General features: G+C 42.6%; 1 protein-coding gene across 1 annotated transcript; it reads right to left on the bottom strand.

Moving 5' to 3' along the window:
• Positions 1 to 1,263: 1,263 nt before the first annotated feature.
• Positions 1,264 to 20,679, bottom strand: D2HGDH (D-2-hydroxyglutarate dehydrogenase). Its single transcript, XM_066598622.1, has 10 exons — positions 20,627 to 20,679; positions 17,997 to 18,289; positions 14,143 to 14,200; positions 11,529 to 11,668; positions 10,201 to 10,394; positions 9,942 to 10,110; positions 7,147 to 7,290; positions 6,926 to 7,068; positions 2,470 to 2,635; positions 1,264 to 1,686 (listed from the first exon to the last, which is right to left on the bottom strand). The coding sequence occupies exons 2-10, from the start codon at positions 18,280 to 18,282 to the stop codon at positions 1,427 to 1,429; spliced, it is 1,560 nt and encodes a 519-aa protein (XP_066454719.1). The 5' UTR covers positions 18,283 to 18,289; positions 20,627 to 20,679; the 3' UTR covers positions 1,264 to 1,426.
• Positions 20,680 to 20,791: the final 112 nt, after the last annotated feature.

Raw genomic sequence — 20,791 nt, 5'->3', positions numbered from 1 at the left:
AATGCAGCCCCAGTGCATCCTGAAGTGTGGGCAGCAAGTTACTTTAATTCAGGCCTATTCACTTCAATGGGACGGCTATATCCAGTGTCTCACTGAAGGGAATAGAATGAATGTACACATGTGCATCTTTACTTCTAACACTTTAAAACATGACAGCCCTGCATTTTTGTGATTGGTGGGGTTTCACCCGTTGCATCTCCACCAATTAGCAAGTTATTCCCTATCCTGTGAAAATACATGTTTAAAGTTAAAGCGACCCTCCGGTCCTGGACAAACAAAGATGACCGCACCACTTCTCTGACTACCCGCTGTACACTGTACATTAGGATACATTGGTAGTCTAAGACACTACATGCTGCTCTAACTAGGCAGGATTGGCGAATCAAAGCAGCGTGTAGTGTTTCATACAAGTGATGCATGTTAATACACAGTGTGTATCAGGTAGTTTGAGAAGTAGTGCGGTCATTTTTGTTTGTCCCAAGACTGGAGGCTCGCTTTAAGATTACCTGTTTCCCTGAAAATAAGCGCTGCTCTGATCTTTGGGGATTTTCTGGGAGGCTGGAAATATACATCCTTCCCCAAAATAAGCCTGAGCAGCATTACATAAAAAAAAAAGCAATACATTACCTAGCAGGAGTGTTCTGGGTCCTCCTACTGCTCTCCAGAGCTCCAGCGTGTTTGCTGCAGTCCTCGGCCGCCCACAGAAGAAAATGATGCCTCCAGGAAGTGATGGCTGTGATTGGCTGAGCAGTGCTTGAGAACCAATCAATGCAGCGCTCAATGAACCAATGCAATGGCTGCGATTGGTTCATCGAGCACTGCATTGATTGGTTCTCAAGCACTGCTCAGCCAATCACAGCCATCGCGTTGTGGAGGTGGGATTTATGAATTGGCCAATTAATCAAGCGGCTCAACCAATTCATAAATCCACAACGCTGTGATTGGCTGAGCAGCGCTCGAGAACCAATCAATGTAGCGCTCAGTGAATCAATCACAGCTATTGATTTCTGGAGGTGGGATTTATAAATCCCGTAACCAGGAAGCGATCTTCTGTGGGTGGCCAAGGAATACAGCAAGAACGCGGGAGGTCTAGAGAGCAGCGGGAGAGACCACGCTGAGCCTGCTAGGTAAGTATAATAAGACATCCCCTGAAAAGAAGACCTAGCGCCTGTTTTGGCGCAAACATTAATATAAGACAGGGTCTTATTTTCAAAGAAACAAGGTAGTCTCTGTGTAGGATGGTCAATAATGGCATACTCCAAGTAAAACTGCAAAATTAATTATTTAACTTTACAAGTTATATACAATAATTGTGTATATACATTATAAAAAGATAGGCAATATATTGGGGAAGGATTAGAAAACCATCGGAATTTCATTATATCCATTATCAAGTTCACTGCTAATTTAGATGTCAGCGGTTTGATCAGTCAGTTGGAGGGATAGTCTTGTATGGGTTCATGATGCCCTTTGGATCCAGCATACGTTTAATCTGCTGCATGATGTGTACTGCTCCTCTGGACTTGCTGTAATAAATGTGGTCCCTCTTTTTAAATCCCAGTCCATGCTCAGCACTGATACTGCCACTATGCTTAGATGTCCATTCATACACAAATGGCTCTAGGGCCGACATCAAGGCATCACTGTGCGACTTTGCTGTGATATTTAAATGCAAGTTTCCATCACCTGTAGAACAAACATGTGATATATAAAAACAAGTAGCTATGATGAGGTTGGCAATTACTACCGTAACAGATCAATTGTATTGCAGTATAATAGTAAAACATATCCATTAATACAGACCCATCTGGAGCTCTCTTACAATAAAACCTTTTCCTCTAAATGTCATCTCAATAAACTGGTTTAAAGTGACACTTTGCCCTTGTTCCTTGAACAAAGGGGAGTCGGGTTAGATTACCTGCCATTGGTCGTCCATACCACTGCCCCTCCAGTTCGCCAGTTCCAGACCCCATTTTCAGTCATCCAAGATGGGCGTCACAATCTTCTACATACCTATGTACACTCTGTGTTGCTTTGATTCTCTGAAGGGCCAGAGCTGATGACGTGAACAGCGCTGTCCAATCAGAGAGCAGGTATAGTTCATCTATAGTCTAACACTACCAATGCATTGTGTGGATTAGGTAGTCGGAAAATTTTGATGGCCATTTTGGCCTACTCAAAACAGGTCCAAGAGTGGTAATGGCACAGAAGACCAACTGAAGGTAATATAAGTAGCCAGAGGGTCACTTTAATTTAGAGGTTTATGTATTTAATTTTTCCCCATGAGATCAGACATACTGTAGCCAACTTTATTCTTGTCAAGGACTTACGGTTGCCATATGTAGGCAAGTGTCTCACCTGGTTCTGTCAGTGGTTTTATGCTTCAAATGTGTAGGACTATCCTAATTCATAAGTGCATGTGATAAATCTATACCAACAAGGAAAAAGCACTGCAATGAGATATCTCACCTAAATGTCCGTAACCAACTACACATTGAGCAGAGGACCCTAAACGAGTCCTTATTTCTTCAACCAGTGCATAGAGTTTCTCCACTGGCATTGACAGGTCATATTTGTAGACATAACCATCATGCGCTAGTGCCTCTGTGATACGTTCCCGGAGGGCCCAGAGGGACTGTGTGAAAAGAGAGAAATGAAATATATAGAGGGGAAAAAAACAAGTTAAATGCAGCAAAATAGTTGAAATAACTAGAACATAAAAAACTACATGGCTGCAATATTAATTAATACATATATAGCAACAGCATATTCTGCTGTGCAAAGATGGTCATCACCCACATCAGTCCCAGTTCCCTTTCTCCAATGCACAAACATGAAAGTGAAATTTATATTAAGCGAATAAAACAATCAGGTGTTTTTCTGTTTTATTTTGTAACATATGGTTCCTAGAGGTGCCGCCCATGGGTTGATTTGAACCCAAGAACCCAGTGCAGCATGTTAACAGTGCTAACCTGCAGTCCCTCATGCTGGAAAAGTACCTATAAAACTTATTTCTACTATACAATAAAAATACTGTAATGTTTCTGATGTTTCCATTCACTGCAGGCATAAAGTTGAGGGAGTGCTACCCCCCTTCCCTCCCTGCAGCTTAAAAACCCTTCTCAGGGGAATGATCGAGCAGAGCACTGACAAAGTGCTCTGCCCAATCAGAGAATTATGAGTCTGTTAAATTACATCTACCCAATCCTCTCTCTCCCCTCCCAAATCAATGCAGGGAAGAAAGAGGAAGCTGAATACCAAGTGTTCAGTTTACGTCTATGAATGGTAGACTCACTGGGAGTGTGAAAAGTGGGTGCAGGGAGCAGTCTGCGAGAGATGGCGGCATGGGGAGTAGTCTGTGCAGCAGAGGGCACAGGGAGCAGACTCTATGAGTGAGGAAAAAGTCTGTGTGGAAAAGGGGTGCATGAAAACAGTCTGTGTTAACATAGGGGGCATGGGGTGCAGTGAGTGAGACACAGGAGCATAAGAATAGTGATAAGTCTATGTGGAAGAGGGGGGCCATGGGGAGCAGTCTGTGTAACAGGATGACTATAAGGAGCAGTCATAGCGGCATTACTATGTTGGGGTAGAAAGGGGGCATTAATATTGTAAAAGTTAAATTATGACTGTATAGGGAACACGAAAGGAGCATTATTACTGTGTAGGGGCAGAATAATGGGTATTATTGTCACCCCCCAAAAATGGCACTATTGCTGCTTGTGGGTTCTGAGGAGATCACTATTATTCTGTACGAGCACTTTTACTGTTTGGGGTACAAAATATAACACTTTCAATGTGTGGGGGTGACATCTATTTTTAGGAATAACTGTAGTTATGGCACAATTATATCTGTAGTACAGTATTTAGGGGGCACTGCAGTTCTCTGCATACTGCACTCCGCCAACTGAATGTGACTGTTTAGTTGGTGCAATATTTCAGCCTTTGGGGCCCCACTTTTAACCTGTCCCTGTCATATGCAACTGCAGTATTTTCCTGTCATTTACGCATTTAATCGAGTATGCTGACACATTCCTCATAAACATGCGCCAAAAGGACATTAGTTGGCCCACTATACCTTACAGACATAATCAGCACATAGCAAGAAATTCTAGGAGTGGAGTCAGTGGACCCTAACTGTGCACTGCAGACATGACATGATGTAGCCATTACATGGTTCCTGAAGAAGAGATGCCTTATATCAGTGATGGCTAACCTTTTAGAGATTGAGTGTCCAAACTGCAACTCAAAACCCACTTATTTATTGTTAAGTGCGAACACGCGAGGGGGCGGGGCTTATCACAACATATGATTTTTACCTCCGTTCTTAAAAGGACAAGGCTGTTTCAAAATAGACCTTTTGGATGCAGAAATGCTGTGGAATTTGCCACGGAAATTTCCGCTGAGGACATTCTGGAGCATTTCCACCTCGTGTAAACATATCCCAGCAGTGATATTGCCCCCCCCCTCCCCCAGAGCGGCCCTAGCAGTAAGGGTGACCCCCCCCCCAGAGCAGCTTTAGTGGTTATAGTGACCCCGCACAGCAGCCCCAGCGGTAATAGTGACACCGCACCGTGGCCCCAGTCATAATAGTGACATCCCACAGTGGCCCCCCAGTAGTAATAGTGACACCACACAGTGGTCTCAGTGGTAATAGTGACATCCCACAGTGGCCCCAGTAGTAAAAGTGACATCCCACATCAGCCCAGTAGTAAAAGTGACATCCCACAGCGGCCCCAGCGGTAATAGTGACACCCCACAGTGGTCCCCAGTAGTAATAGTGACACTTCACAGCGTCCCTAGTAGTAATAGTGACATCCCACAGTAGCCAGTAGTAATAGTGACATTCCACAGTGGCCCCTGTAGTAATAGCGCCCCCCCCCCTCTGAGACCCAAATTCCCCCCCCCCCATTTCCTCTGCTTGGCGCTGTTGCTGCCACTGATCCTAGGAGCACACTGTGACGTGCTGCCAGACACCTCCTCCCCTCCCCTGCTCTCGCTGAACCAAGAAGGAGACGTTGGAGGAGGATCCCAGCTGCACACTGACATCACAGTGTGCGCCGGAATCAGCGCCTCTAGCAGCGTTGCTGAGTGAATACCAGCAGGGCAGCTGCGGCACCCCTGCAGGTATTTACTAATGTGGTGAGCAGCCGACGGCGGCGAGTGCCAGCTGGGAAGGCTCTGAGTGCCGCCTCTGGCACGCGTGCCACAGGTTCGCCACCACTGTCCTACATGGTGCAAAGTTTAATTGGATATCTGATATTTTCTAGTATTTATTGTACATAAATGGTATTCCCCTTTAAATAAAACCTGTAATTTTTATTGCCTTTGCTCAATACAGATGGTTCTATATATCCTATTGAACGTTGGTGAATTGCTTGTTTTCCGATAGGAATACCAATATGCTATTTACCATTATAACTTTATGGTCAAGTGGGGCTATTGCTGCCTTTTTTGGATTTGTGCACACACAGAAAAGTTTTAGTCCGATACCCCTTACCTACAGAGTAAGGCTAGATTCACACGGATGTATCTGCGCATGCAAAATTTACATGCGCAATACACAGAGAATTGAGCCTATTGATTTTAATAGGTGCATTCACATGCACATATTTTTCCTGCACATTTCGGTTGCGCAAAAAAACAAAACAAACAAAAAAACGCAACATGCTCCATTTTCCTGAGTATTTGCGCACCAAAGATGTCAATGGGGGCTGAGCAAATAAGTGTGCAATGCGCTAGGAGATGTGTGATATCTTGTGTTCTTTTTCCAGCAGAATTACACATCTAGAACTCATTAGACTAATTAGCCATTTTAATCAGTATGTCTTAGTTTGCCACGTACAAATGAACGTGCCTTGCAGTCGCAAAAAGTACAATAGAATAGGATAATGCATGCGCAAAAAAAAAAAAGAATAGTTAATTCCGCACAATCGCTACGCTCACGCGCAAGCAAATACACATACACTCCTGTAAAGGGGGCCTTATGCATAAAAATCACTGTATGCTGATAAGCATCCAGGAATATGTAGACTGCCCTTCCCAGGCACAGATTGGTGGCAAAATCAATTCCTGTGCCATCGGGGCATTCACTTTACTAAGTTAAAATTGGGTTCTTTATTAGGCTGGCTTAACATCTGCATTAGAACCTCCGGACGGAAGTTCCGTCGTACACCTGGCTGCAAATAGCAGAAGAAAAAGTGCTGCATGCAGTGCTATTTTTTCAATTCAAAAGGCGGACAGCTGGGTGGAAAGTGGGGAGACCCCATCACAGTCCATGGGGTCTACCCAGCCATTCCCTGCTCCCTAAACGGAGAAGGAACGCGGACTCTCCAAAGCAGATGTGAAACCACCCTTAGGATCTAAAGGACCGCAGCCATAGAGTGTTTAAAGTAGTCCATACAGGACAGAAGAAAAAAAATTTTATATACACGTTAAGGGCATATTCCGACGTGTGTATATCGGCCGGGTTTTCATGCCCGGCCGAGATACACTGTCCCTCTCTGCAGGTGGAGGAGGCGGGCCACGCCGGGTGCAGTGCACTGAGCTCCCACCCCCTCTACACTATTTGCAATGAGGGGGCGGGACAGGACTGAATTTAGCTCCACCCTCATCCCGCCCCTCCCATTGCAAACAGTGGCAAGGGGCAGGGAGGGCGCAGGAGCTCAGTGCACTGCTCCCAGCTCACCTCCTCCCCCTGCAGAGAGAGACAGCGTATATCGGCCGGGCGTGAAAACCCGTCCGATATACGGACGTGTGAATAAGCCCTAAAGCTCATCTACAAATTAATTCTACTTGGGCTGTTGTAAGGAATACATAGGTAAACTAGGAAGCATCTATACAGTACAAACAATAGAATTACATTGTTTCTTAAACATGGAAAACCTCTATAAGGCCGCAGGTAGCATACTGTAGATAAAGACCATACCATTATTTTACCCTGATCTGTAGCTACGGTCCCCGATGTCACAAATCCAGCGTCCATCGCCTTCTCCAGAAATATATCGAGTTTCTCTTCATCGTGCTTACCACAAGATCCAGACGTTTCCACCAATACGTAGAATGCATTGTCTGCAATCATAAAATACCAACATTAACCTACAGTTATTTACCAATATCTGCACTGCTCATCCCATTGGCATCACTGACCTGGTAAGGGATTAATAAGTTTGAGATGTTTTTGCACAATTCTCATAGACTCCGAGTCCATAAACTCACAGGCAGACAGAATCTCTCCAAGTTGATCTCTGCACAGTGTGAACACCTGCAAAACTCTGCTGAAATCTTCACACCCTGAAGAAAATGATAACAACTATCAATTAAACAGCATATAGTGTTTCTCAAACAGTCAATGGCTTATACCCCAATTACAGAAATAATATATAACAAGGTGCACAATGAAGTAAACTTTTACCTTTATTTGGTCTGCACAATAAAGTCAGTCTTGCAGAAATCTTGCAAAAAGTAAGGGTGCATTACCACTAGGGCATCATATCCACGTGCACGCACAGTTTCCAAGTGTTGAATCCCGCAACGGTTTCCACCCGTGCCCGCAGTCATGAGGCGAAAAATGACACTTTACTCACCTGTCCGGACACTGTGGGGATCTCCTCCGTCGCGGTCAGATCTTCGTTCTTCTGCCCGGCGGATGCGCACAGCTTTCTTTTTTTTCTTGAATCTCCTGTTCTCCTGCAGATACGCGGCACAGCCACAATGACAGCTGTGGCTGTGCTGCGGATATGACAGCTTCTATTGACTTCAATGGAAGCCGTCCCTGCGGGATCCGCAGAAAAATGGAGCATGCTGCGACTTCTTCCCATGTCTGCAGTCTGCACGCTGGAAAAAAATATAAATATCCGCATGCATTAAATTGCCCCGTGGATGCTAATGCATCCCTATGGGTTTCTAGATCTGCAGATCTCCCGTGCAGATATTATAATTGACATTGGGCCTAGTTAATCTCTTAATAGCGAGTTGAGGGGTTTAGCTAAAGTAGTACACTTAAAGGGATTGTCCACTTTGGAAATCCCTTTTTGTTAGAAGGGTCACCTGATAAGCAGATCACTGGTTGTCTCAACAATGTTCCGCCCCAGTATTCAGCTCTTATCTTTGGTATTGCAGGCTAAATTCTCATTGGAACAAATGAAAACTTGAACTGCAATACCAAGCTGGTCACTGCAGTGGGAAAAGAGCTGTCTGCTTTTAGTAGAAGTTAGCTACATGCCTTAGTGCAGCTGATCAGCAAGTGTCCTGATCAGCAGCAAAACTGCACCAAAATCAGTGACAAAATTTGGTGAGGATTTCGATGTTTTTGGTGCGGATTCACAGCAAATTTCACACCTTCAATTGGTGCAGATTTTGAAGTGGATTCTGATGCGAATGTGCTGCGATTTGTTTCCGCTGCAGAAAATCTGCAGCAAATTTGTTATGTGTGAACATACCCTTAAAGAAGAGATTATGAGCAGGTCTGATCAGCATGTGCAATCGTACAGTATGCTTCAACTGTGCCTGCTGAAGCGGGCACCACAGATGGTCTGCCATCCAAGGCCTGTGCCCACCATAAATTGCATAGTACGGTTATTTGGTTACATTATATATGAAGCATTATTATTTGAGCACTGTATGGTTCTATTGTTCTGCCCTAATATTTAGGTACCGTGTACTATATTAACCTGTACATCATCATTATTATTGTGCATCATAATGTATGCTGCTTATAGTTAGGCCCATTTACACAATTTATGACTATATAGCAGTTCGTGGGTGGTTCCAACAGATGGCAGTGTGCAGGGCATCATTCAACATAAGGCCAGCCCTCAATATGTGTTGCTAGTTTGATGAATTTCTTAACAGTAATCCCTATATAGTAAAACAGCCAACATGTTGTAAACTAGAGAATCTGGAAGCAAGTAAGGTCAAAATTAGTAGATTTACACTGATATATAATTTGTATAGTCTCAAATTACAGGGTGCATATGGTGACGGTTTAGGTTGGCATCAGCAGTGGGTAGTTTTCTTTTCAATATATACATTTTTATTTAGTTTTTTTTTAAACTTATTTTTATAACAATTTTTTAACATCTATGTTCCCCATGACATCATATAAGACCTCTGGGGATCATTCACATTTTTTTTTCTTAATTTCACACTTTTCCACTGAAACTGGGGCATCTACAGGAGCAGCATCCATAGGAGCCACAGTTAGAGGGGCACACATCCCCCTGTAGTAACAGTAGTCACTAACAGAGCTGGTCTGGGTCTGCAGTTCAGCCTTAGCATGGGGCACCCAGCGGTCAAGTGATAGCCGGGTTGAATAGTTGAAGTGATACTTCCACTTTCTCTATTCTCATTGAGCACTATGTAACCTGCAAGAGAGCAGAAGCGGTTAAAAACGGCTTTTGACTTCTCCAGGTCCTGACCTGCTCCTGCTACATTGGCGGGATTAAAGTCCACAACCAAGAGCCATACATTTACGGTTCTTAGTCCTTATCGGGTTAAAGGACCACTCCTTGGAAACTTTACTGTTTACCTGGGGTGCAATTGGCATACAGCTCATATTAGAGCAGATAATCTAATTACGGATCCTTTTATTTATGAGTGAGCCACTAAGGTCCTCTGTTGTCACGCTTGACCTGCCGTGTGACTACCTGAATACTCCTGCGTCTGCTGGGTGGATCAGAAGCGCCTTCCTTTATTCATTCCTATGAGAGCTGCAAAGCCAGTTTCATAGGAAAGAATAAACATTGTAACTTTCGGACTGTAGTAATATTCGGCTAGTCAGTCAGATCACGTTGGATGACAGGGGACCGGAGAACTTTCTCATCAACAAAGAAATTAGTAGGTATGTTATCTGTCTCAATATGTCCTGTATGCCACAATAAAAACTCAATGACTCAAACATTTCTACAAAAACATTGATGAATTCATAGAATCAGACACCTTACCTAGCAGGGCTACATTTACTGCACTGGGCTTGCGTGGGCAAATAATAGATAGGGCAGTTATGATGCCTAAAGTTCCTTCTGATCCAATGAACAGCTGCTTTAGATCATAGCCTGTGTTGTCTTTGCGCAGGGAGTTCAGACAGTTCAGAATAGATCCATCAGGAAGGACCTGACAACAGGTAAAAGAGGACGATGAAGGACTAAAAAAAAAAAAAAAAAAGGAGAACAAAAGATTTTAGACACCTATTAAATCTCTTACGGCTTCTAGTCCCAAAACTGTTCCTCGTAGGGATCCATAGCGCAGAAGTCTGAGACCACCAGCATTTGTAGCCAGGTTGCCCCCTATGTGACAGCTTCCCTTTGCTCCTAGATCTAGTGGCATAGTGTAACTCCGTTCACCCAGATACTGGTTTAGCGACTCTAAGACACATCCTGCCTGGCACACCAGGGCACCTAAAATATAAATACACATGATCAATATACAGTGAAACCTCCCCAAATGACCATCTCTTCAGCATGCCCACGTTCTGTCTAGGCAAGATATTTTTGTGCTGGACTTTCAATTCTCCTATCTTTGGTGTATCTTGACCTCCTCTTTGAGGGGACCACCACCTAGACAACTGTTTCTTAATGCATTTGTGGATGGTGGTGTCAAAGAGGTGTCCCAATGATCCCAAAAATTTAGCATTTACTATAACAGTAGTTTTTAACATTCCTAAGCCAAATACCAGTACTCAAATAAGTTATATCAATAAGTTATATCAGTGTATCTCCAATTTATGTTTTTTTTTAAATTCTCGGGTGGAAGACACAGCTTTACTCCTTCTCCCGCTCCTCTCTGGCAAGGCAGCTAATGGGAAGTCGTGGTCGATACTTCCATCTGGCTTCTATTGGACAGCAGCATTGTGATGAGCAAGCAGAGTGGCACTGATTCTCATCATTTCCAAGCCTGAGTGCCATGGAAGCTGCCACTCTGGTTGAGAATCACTACCTTAGAGACATAGCTTGTCACATATACCAAAGGTTGAGAACCTAGGCACTATTAAGATTAGATTTAGAAAGAAAGTGGTTGTGTTTACTATTAAAATTTACTATTGCTATTAACCCTCCACGAAATTACCTATTCATGTTTTGCACACTCAGTTGCAGAAACTAGAATGGCCAATTTCCTCTGTGCAGTATATCTTCCATGAATTACTGACAGCATCCTGAATTTCAAAGGGGCACATTTTCAGAGGCACACATGACTTTCACTGGAGTACCTACATATAGCGCCACAGATCAATATGATTTTTATGAAGGTTCCCTATTATTATTCACAATGCAAAATCTGTAAGCAGGCCCCCAGGTGTCATTTATACTACCGGTGTTTTCCTATGCGGCTGAAGAGCCTTAGGCCTCATCAGATACTAGGACCTGAGTACTACCGCCTCATCCTATGTAGTTACACCCTTGATTCCTGTCACCATTCAACAATTTAGGTATACAATTTACCCAACAACCACTTGGTTCAGTAGAATGTATTTCACAAGATCTCAGAGAATAAAAGATGGCAGAACTGAACTAGAATTGAATCCAAAAACTCACCAGAAACATCATCAAAGCTGATCACCTGGTCCATGAGAGCAGTAGAGATGAGGATCTCATCAAACACAGGGACGCTACCCCCAACTAAGCTTGTGTTTCCTCCCTGAGGCGTTACAGCCAGGCCCCTTTCATTACAATACCTGCAGGCACAAGGAGAGAAGTGGAATAATGTGACTATAGACTTTTTGTAGAAATTAGATGTATTCCAAAGAAACTTAATGTGATTGTTCTCAGCAAGAGAAACGACGTAATCTTGTAGATATGATACCTTTTAATGGCTAACAAAAATACATGATGTAATAATAGCGAGCTTCCGAACCAACGCAGGGTTCTTCTTCAGACTTATGGATTGGATCTGAAGAGGCATGCATATTTATACACACTTATAACATACATACTTATGACAAGGCACAGATATGGATGTGATTGGTTCGCACTTAAAAGGAATTCTGCAACAGCAAACAAACTTTTTTTGTCTAGGCACTGATAGCGGAGTGAAAGTTTTATGGTCCCTAAATTACTGTTGGAGGGGGAAAAGTCAGCAGGCTTGAATTGCTACAAGAGATACACAAACATTTTTAGCTAAACACTGATAAGGGAGTGAAAGTTAATGGTCCCTGAATTACTGTTGATGGGGGTCTTATCTGTGCAATAAATGTCTCACACTTCCCATTCACGCATAAATCCTGGGGAATAATTTAACCCAGTAATCAGCGTGTCAAAGGTTGTTATCAATTTATATTCCCAAATTCTTCTGTGGTTTTGTGACTTGAAACCACCCTTCAAAAACCACAGAATATTGAAGGGTGGTTTCAAGTCACAAAACCACAGAAGAATTTGGGAATATAAATTGATAACAACCTTTGACACGCTGAATACTGGGTTAAATTATTCCCCAGGATTTATGCGTGAATGAGAAGTGTGAGACATTTATTATACAGATAAGACCCCCATCAACAGTAGTTCAGGGACCATTAACTTTCAATCCCTTATCAGTGTTTAGCTAAAAATGTTTGTGTATCTCTTGTAGCAATTCAAGCCTGCTGACTTTTCCCCCTCCAACAGTAATTTAGGGACCATAAAACTTTCACTCCGCTATCAGTGCCTAGACAAAAAAAGTTTGTTTGCTGTTGCAGAATTCCTTTTAAGTGCGAACCAATCACATCCATATCTGTGCCTTGTCACATGTATGTTATAAGTGTGTATAAGTATTCATGCCTCTTCAGATCCAATCCATAAGCCTGAAGAAGAACCCTGCGTTGGTTCGGAAGCTCGCTATTATTACATCATGTATTTTTGTTAGCCATTAAAAGGTATCATATCTACAAGATTACGTGGTTTCTCTTGCTGAGAACAATCACATTTTGCTCTACTGGCTAACACGGTACCAGATCTTTGTTTTCATTATACCAAAGAAACTTGGAATGGTCATTATATATAAGGTTTTGTTCACATGTTTGTCTCTTACATTCAGCATACAACCAGTGTAAATCTTCCAACCTATACTATCTTAGCAAATGTAAGAGGGCACCTGAGCAAGAATTAATAGCATTTATTTACATATGTTAATACAAAATGGAGGCTCTTTTGACCCTAATGACATAGTATGCCACAGACAGTATCCAATCTACTAACATCTAAAACACTTCAGCTGGTATTTCCCTTCATTCATCTTGCAAATTTCTGGCGACTTCTTTCAAAGAAGATGCATCAGTCCATCTACAATAGTAAAAGGAGCGTCATTATTAGCCAGTTGAGCAATGGAAGAATGTTCTATGGAGTGATGAATCACACTACTCCATCTTCACATCAGATGGATCCACCTGGGTGTGGAAAATCCCTTTTGCCCGAGTCTGTTGTGCCAACAGTTAAGTACAGCAGAGCTTCTGTTACAGTCTGGGGATGTTTTATATGGCATAGTGTTGGTCTGTTGGTTGTAGTCACAAGAACTATGAACACGGAGGTGTACCCTACCATTCAAGACAATAATGTGCTGCTGACGATGTGGCAATACTTTGGGAATGGTCAGCAATACTTCCAACAAGATAACGCGCCTCGTCACAAATCCAATGCCGTTTTATGTCGGTATGAGTATATGGAATTTCCACGATTAGACTGGCTGCACAGAGTCCCGACCTGAACCCTACTGAACAATGTCTTGTTAGGAAATATGAACAGCATCCATCTTCTTTAAGAGAACTCACCAGACATTTTCAGGATGAATGGAGGGAAACACCAACTGAAGTGTATCAGACCTTTGTAGAAAGTATGCCAAAGAGTATCCGATGAAATTGGGGCCAAAGGAGCCTCCACTAAGCATTAATATATGTAGATAAATACTACTTTTCATTTTTGCTCAGGTGTCAAATTACTTTTGGTAGGACACTGCATGTACAAAACATAAACCTCCAACATATGCATATGTACACCAGTTTAACACACAATCTACCATAATAATAAAAAAACTACTTTTTTGCCGTAGCCAATTGGATAGGGAAGAGCAGCATAAAAATGTCTATTGACATATACCTGCTTGGTATATCACACAGTACTGCCCACTGTAATGTTTAGTAATATTATCTCCACATGGGAAACCTACAATAGAAACACTTACTTCAGGATCTGGGAAACCTCTTCTGTAGTCTGAGGCTTTAAAAGTACTTTGCTATGTCCTGAAAAGGCATAAAATACTGTTACATAAAATAAAACCAAAGTCATATTTCCAGCTCTATATGTATTCTCTTCTACAGCTTTACAAATGCGAACAAGATCTTCACATTTGCCAATATTAAGGAACTCTACCACCAAGAAGGAATAATATAAGCTTCCATCTTATGGACATGGCTATGTGGCAAGAATAACACTGCGGGTAATTTTGTGATGACCTTATTACTGTGCTAGTGCTCAAGAGTGTACTGGCACAGTAATAAGCTGCAAGGTGACACCAGTATGAGACTGGTGCTCCAGAGGTAAGTATTCCAAGGGTCTACACTCCATCTATACCGAACATGAGCATGTCCATTTTTAATTGTGTCATAAACTTTGTAGGCTATTTGTGGACATTGTGCAATAACCCTTTCCAATCCAATTTGTATCCTGGTTTTCCTAGGGGGCTTACTCTTATTCTGCTGTTATACAACAGCGCTATCTGCTGGCTAAAGCCAGTACTGCATGAGGTGACACGTTGGATAGGCTCTGACAGCAGAGAGGCTGGGAATATACAGTAAGAGAACCCCAACGGACATCTTCCAACATCGGAGCTGTACAGCCTTAAATCATAATGTCTTCACAGGTCAGACAGTGGATTGGAAAGGGTTAAAAATGTATTGCACCCCATGAAATAGCTGTAGGGGAAACAACTGTTGCTGGGACCCTATGCCAGGGGGGCCCAAAGGCCTCTCTCATCACATCAACATTCAGGGCTCCCATCACTGAGCCCTCACTGGACCCGATAACTGGGCAAAGTTTAACTCTTAGCCACTGCAATCTTACAAAGCGTGGCAATGTCTTACCTCCCCTAGCCCAGTCTCAGAGTATGTGCTCTAAGTGCCGAAGACCTGGAGAAGTAGTCAGGTTATGCTCACTGGAACACTATGTAAGTCAGTAGCAGCTAAGTGAAACTTTGTCCTGCACTGTTGCTTTGGGTCTGCAGTGGTCGTGGACTACAGGAAGACACAAACAGGGCTCCATTACCATGGGGAAACTATTTAGTTGCTCAATTACCTTTAGGGAGCACTATTACTTTGGGGGCACAGAAAGGGTACTATTTGGAGCTCAATTATTTTAAAAGGGCACTATTACTTCAAGGGCAGAGGGATTTATTTGGGGACTTAATTACTTTATGGGGTCACTTAAGTGAAAAGCTCAAAAGGAGCATTATTTGGGGTCTCAAATTACAATGTGGGGTATAAAGGAAAATTATTATAAAGGAGCGGATTACTACTGTAGTGCACAGAGGAGGCACTTTTTTATTGTGGTGGGCACAATGTAGGAAGTATTACTGTGTAGAGGCACTATTACTTTGTAGGGTACAAAAAGGGTCACTAGTGCTGTATGGGGCACTATTGCTATTACTATGGAGAGATGAGAGGGGCATTGGTGTAGCAGCAGGATGGGGAGAGTGTGCAGACAAGTCTTGACTAAAAGTCTTCATGGTAATCTGGGTTTGGATAGCGAAAAAAAGGAAAATTGACTCTAATAAAACGTTATGCCATCTGTGGTCACTGGAGGTAACTGCACTGCAATCACTAATCCTGTCTAGAATTAGTATCAGACAGTATTACTTGGTGACTGTATTATAGAGGTATACTAGAGCTGAACTGCTGTATTTGAGCAGCTGTATTTGTTTCTGGTGTGTAAAGCATATGTCTTGAGGCTTGTGCCCCTAATCTTTTGAGACCCTAGCAACACCCCTGTTTGCCAGTACTGCATCAATGGCTTATTTAACCCCTTCCCGCCCCAGGACGTACCGGTACGTCCTGGGAGCCTGGTACTTCCCGCAACAGGACGTACCGGTATGTCCTGGGGATAGCGCGAGATCACATAAGATCCCGCGCTATCCCGCAGAGGGAGCCGGCTGTCAGTCACAGCCGGTGTCCCGCTGCAACAGCGATAAAGAGTTCACAGAGGGACCGCACTCCCTCTGTGTCTCCGGCCGACACTCGCGATGTCATCGCGAGAGCCCGGCCTGTCACCATGGCAACAGGACGCCAGACACTGGCGTCCTGTATTGCCTATGATCGCTGTATAAGCGATAAGGCATGGCAGAGCAGTAGCTCTGCCATGCCTTATAACAGCGATCATAAGCACAGTGCTGCAAGTCCCTCAGAGGGACTAAAATAGTGTAAAAAAAAAAAAGAAAAGAAAAATGTAGAAAAACCCCTTTTTTTATGCTTTTTCTAATATTAACATAAAAAAAGGTAAAAAAAAAATTAAAACCCCACACATTGGGTATTGACATGTCCGTAACAACGTGTACAAAAAGTTGAACATGCATTTTATTTTGTACGGCAAGAAGCGTAACAAAAAACGCTAAAAAACAGAGGCAAAATGCAAATTTTTAGCATTTTGCCTCCCAAAAAAATGCAATAAAAGTGATCAAAAAAGCCGTACATTCCCCAAAATGGAACCAACAAAAACTACAGCTCGTCTCGCAAAAAATAAGCCCTTATAGAGCTCCGTACATAGAAAAATAAAAAAGTTACAGGACTTTGAATGCAGCTATAGAGAAAAAAAAAAAAAAAAAAGATTGCCAAAAAAAAGGGGTTTTATTGCAAAAAAGTGTAAAAACCTAAAAACATATAAGAATTTTGGTATCGTTGTAACTGCACCGACCCGCAGAAAAAATTGTGTGTGTCATTTATGCTGCATGATTAACGCTGTAAAAAAAAAAAAAATCTATGGCAGAATTGATGCGTTTTCTCTCCCTGTTATCATAAAAAAAAATAATAAAAGTTTTACAATATAGTCTATGTACCCAAAAGTGGCACCGATAAAAACTACAGCTTACCACGCAAAAAACAAGCCCTTATAAGGCCACGTCGACGGAAAAATTAAAAAGTTATGGCTTTTGAAAAATGGAGATGGAAAAATACCAAAAATCGCTTGGTCCTCAACGCCAAAATAGGCCGTGTCATTAAGGGGTTAGAAGGGATTGACCAAGTTATTTTTCACCCATCCACTGAATGGGTTAGAACTGATAGATTGGTGGGACCACCACTGATCCTGAGAACAGGGAACCCATGTTGGGTGAAAACTGATAGATCGGTGGGGGTCCATCCGTTAGGACCATTACTGATCTAGAGAATGGAAGACCTGTGTCCCTCCTATTTCTCAGTGCAGAATCACCTATTCCTATTTTCCTAACGCTGCAGCACACATGCATGGTTGCACATGTGTGGCTGCAGCTTCATTCATCTTAAAGGGGCAGACAGATAACAGTGCTATGCTTGGCTGTTTTTGTCGCCCCATTGAAACGAATGGTGTGATGCCACTCCATTCATTTCAATAAGACTTACGGAAATAGCAGAGCGCTATGCTCGGCTATCTCTGTCTGCCCATTGGAATGAATGAAGCTGCGACCATGCATGTGCACCTAGCGGCCTATTCACTTCAGCGTAAGGAAAATAGGAATAAGCAATTCTACATGGAGAAATAGGGGTGGCACGGGTCTCCTTTTCTCGGGATCAGTGGGGGTCCCAGTGGATAGACCCCCACCGATCTATCAGTTTTCTCCCATCCAGTGAAAACTTGTAATTTCAAATACTAACGAACAACCTCCTTAAGAGACCCAGTAATGCAGAGGAAAATTCTGAGTAGACTATAGCCAAGAGTAGCTGTAGGGAATGGGGACCCAAGCTGATCTCTTGCACTACGGCCTATGAGCTTTTAGCTACTCCCCTTAACTTACCCAATTATTGCCCCATATTATACCCTTTTGAAGCATAAATAAAATAATTATTTCCTTACCTCTCACTGTCCGTAACCAGTCAATATTATGAACTTTTAATTCACCTTCCTCAGTGACAACTCTACCAGGGATTATTTTTTGGAAGTACCGAACATCATCGACTGAGACTTCTGAATAAGGCAGACGGGACACTTGGTACCGCTCTGCAGTCAGTGGTGGCTCCTTTGCTTGACTCATAAATCTATAGCTTAACAATGAGGCAATCTGTCCACATCGAGGGTAAACCATCTTCGCTGCATCCCAAAATTTTCTGGAGGTCACCACCTTGAGCCCAAAATAGCTCATGTTTAACCTATGGGAAATACACATTAGTTCTATCATGTAATACCTTCCACATTGCGCTCTACAGCACAACATAGAGCAAACCAAAAGAGATATCAGTGGCACTCACAGAAACCATCAAAGCATTGCAGACACCTCAAGTCCCAGGTCTTAAGGATTTCTATCTATTATCATTGGCCTGTGGCCAGTCTTAAAGGGGTTTTCTATGCAAATACTATTGATGACCTATCCTCAAGATAGGCCAGGGTCCAGAGTGGTGTACCTCAGCTAATCAGCCTTCACAGCGCCTGCTGTCAGCGCTATAATACACAGGGGTCGAAGAAGTAGTAGTTGGTTCCGACCCCTATGTAATGGATGACACTTGTTATTGCAGGTACAGCTCCCATTAAAATCAATGACTGCTGCTCCTGCAATTACAAGTGCCAGCCACTAGAGATGAGCGAGTATACTCGCTAAGGGCAATTGCTCGAGCGAGCATTGCCCTTAGCGAGTACCTGCCCACTCGGGAGCAAAGATTCGGCTGCTGGCGGCAGGCGGGGAGCTGCAGGGGAGAGCGGGGAGGAACGGAGGGGAGATATCTCTCTCTCCCCCCCCCCCCCCCCCGCTGACTGCCGCAACTCACCTGTTACCCTCGATCGAGCAATTGTCCTTAGCGAGTATACTCACTCATCTCTACCAGCCACTAACAAAGGGTCAGAGCCAAGTGCTTCTGCTTCGACCCCTGTGTTTTGTTGCGCTGACAGTGGGTGCCTGATCAGCTGGGGTCTACCACTTTTGAGGATAGATCTTCAATAGTAATTTGCATGGAAAACTCCTTTAATACAATATCTGCAGAAATACCACATTCTGCACTACTGAAGTAGTGCAGTATATAGTATAAGCAATCAAATGATCGCAAGTTCAAGTCTCCTATGGAGACTAGAAAAAAAGTAAAAAAATAGTTTTGATGATTGTAAAAAAGATATTAAAAAGTAAAAAAAAACAAAACCTTTTTCTGTATTAACAGTAAAAAAAAGTCAAAGCAAAAAAACTCAAAACGTTTTTGAATTGCTGCTTCCATAAAAGTCCAGCTATTAAAATGATGCATTACTTATCTCGCACAGTGAATGTCAAAAGAGAAAAAATACACAACACTAGAATTGTATATTTTGGTCACCCCATCTCCAAGAAAAGAATTTTTAAATGAGATTTCATGAAATTATCAAAAAGTCACATGTACTCAAAAATGGAACCAATTGAAACCACGGGGCATTCTGCAAAAAATGAACCCGCACACCAACCCATCAACAGAAAGTTATAACAGTCAGAAGATGGTGACAGAACGTAATTTTTTTTTCTTTTAGATATTTTATATTTTTAAAGTAGTACAGCCAAAGAAACACTGTATACATTTAGTATTATCGTCATTGTACTGACCCACAGAATAAAGCTACCATGTCATTTTTGCCGCAGTGTGTAGGCTGTAAAAACAAGACACTTCTTTACCCAAAAATAGCAAAATAGTTTTTTCTGTAGATTTTATGGTACATTAAAAGAAACCGGTCACATCCCCGCAGCATCATAAACTGAGTTATGGTGGTATTAGGGAATGTGACAGGAAGCCGGGTGATGTATTTTTTATACTTACCCGTTCCCTGGATCCAGCGGTTTGTCCCTCCTCTGAAATCCTGGCACAGGCATAAAATCTGACTATTTTCCAGAGTCCCGTATGCGCGCGTTCTTGCATAAGTCTATGGGAAATTGCGCACCAGTCTCTGAAAAGATCCGATTTTCCAGCGCTGCATGATCTTAAGAGGACGACAGTGGTGGATCGCAGGAGCATAAAAAAATACATCACCCATCAAGTTAGTTTACGGTGCTGTGGGGACATGACAGGTTCCCTTTAAATTGTACCATTGAAAAATACAATTTATTCCGTAAAAAACAAGCCCTCAGACAGCTACCATACAGCTACAGAAAAATAAAAGTGTTATGATTTTTTGAAAGTGGGCAAAAGAGTCCAGAATATTTGCCTATTTCATGCAAGATTAAAAGGATTTTACTGTATTTTCTCTCCTCTTGACCCCCCGATTATAAAAATGCACAGACTGAAACAGAGTTCGGACTTTTTCTTTAAAAAAAAAAAAAAAAGCAATGAAATAAGCTTTGTGTGTGATCCCAGCTGCAGGTTGCTGACAGCCTGACCTGCTGCAGTCCTGCACAGAACACTCACTTCAGCTGCTACTATCAGGCCACCTTCCGGGCTCTCTAGGCTGCAGTGATACATTTGGGAGTGCATCTACAGTTAATTCAGGCAGAAACAATTAAAAACCAAGCATGAAATCATTAGAACACAGGCTAAATATACCTGCTTTCTGCCTCCACTGGTTTCTCTTTCCTGTAGGTGAATGGTATGATCCTGCTCCCCCTACTGTTGAGAAAATGGTTGGATCCGTTTGGGTTTTTTTTTTAGTCTAGTGGAGGCCATCTTTATTAAGGGCAAACTAGACAATTTATGTTTATTATTTTTTTG

This window comes from Eleutherodactylus coqui, chromosome 1 (genome assembly GCF_035609145.1).
Source record: "Eleutherodactylus coqui strain aEleCoq1 chromosome 1, aEleCoq1.hap1, whole genome shotgun sequence".
Lineage (NCBI taxonomy): Eukaryota > Metazoa > Chordata > Amphibia > Anura > Eleutherodactylidae > Eleutherodactylus > Eleutherodactylus coqui.
This window is presented reverse-complemented; position numbering and strand designations above follow the sequence as displayed.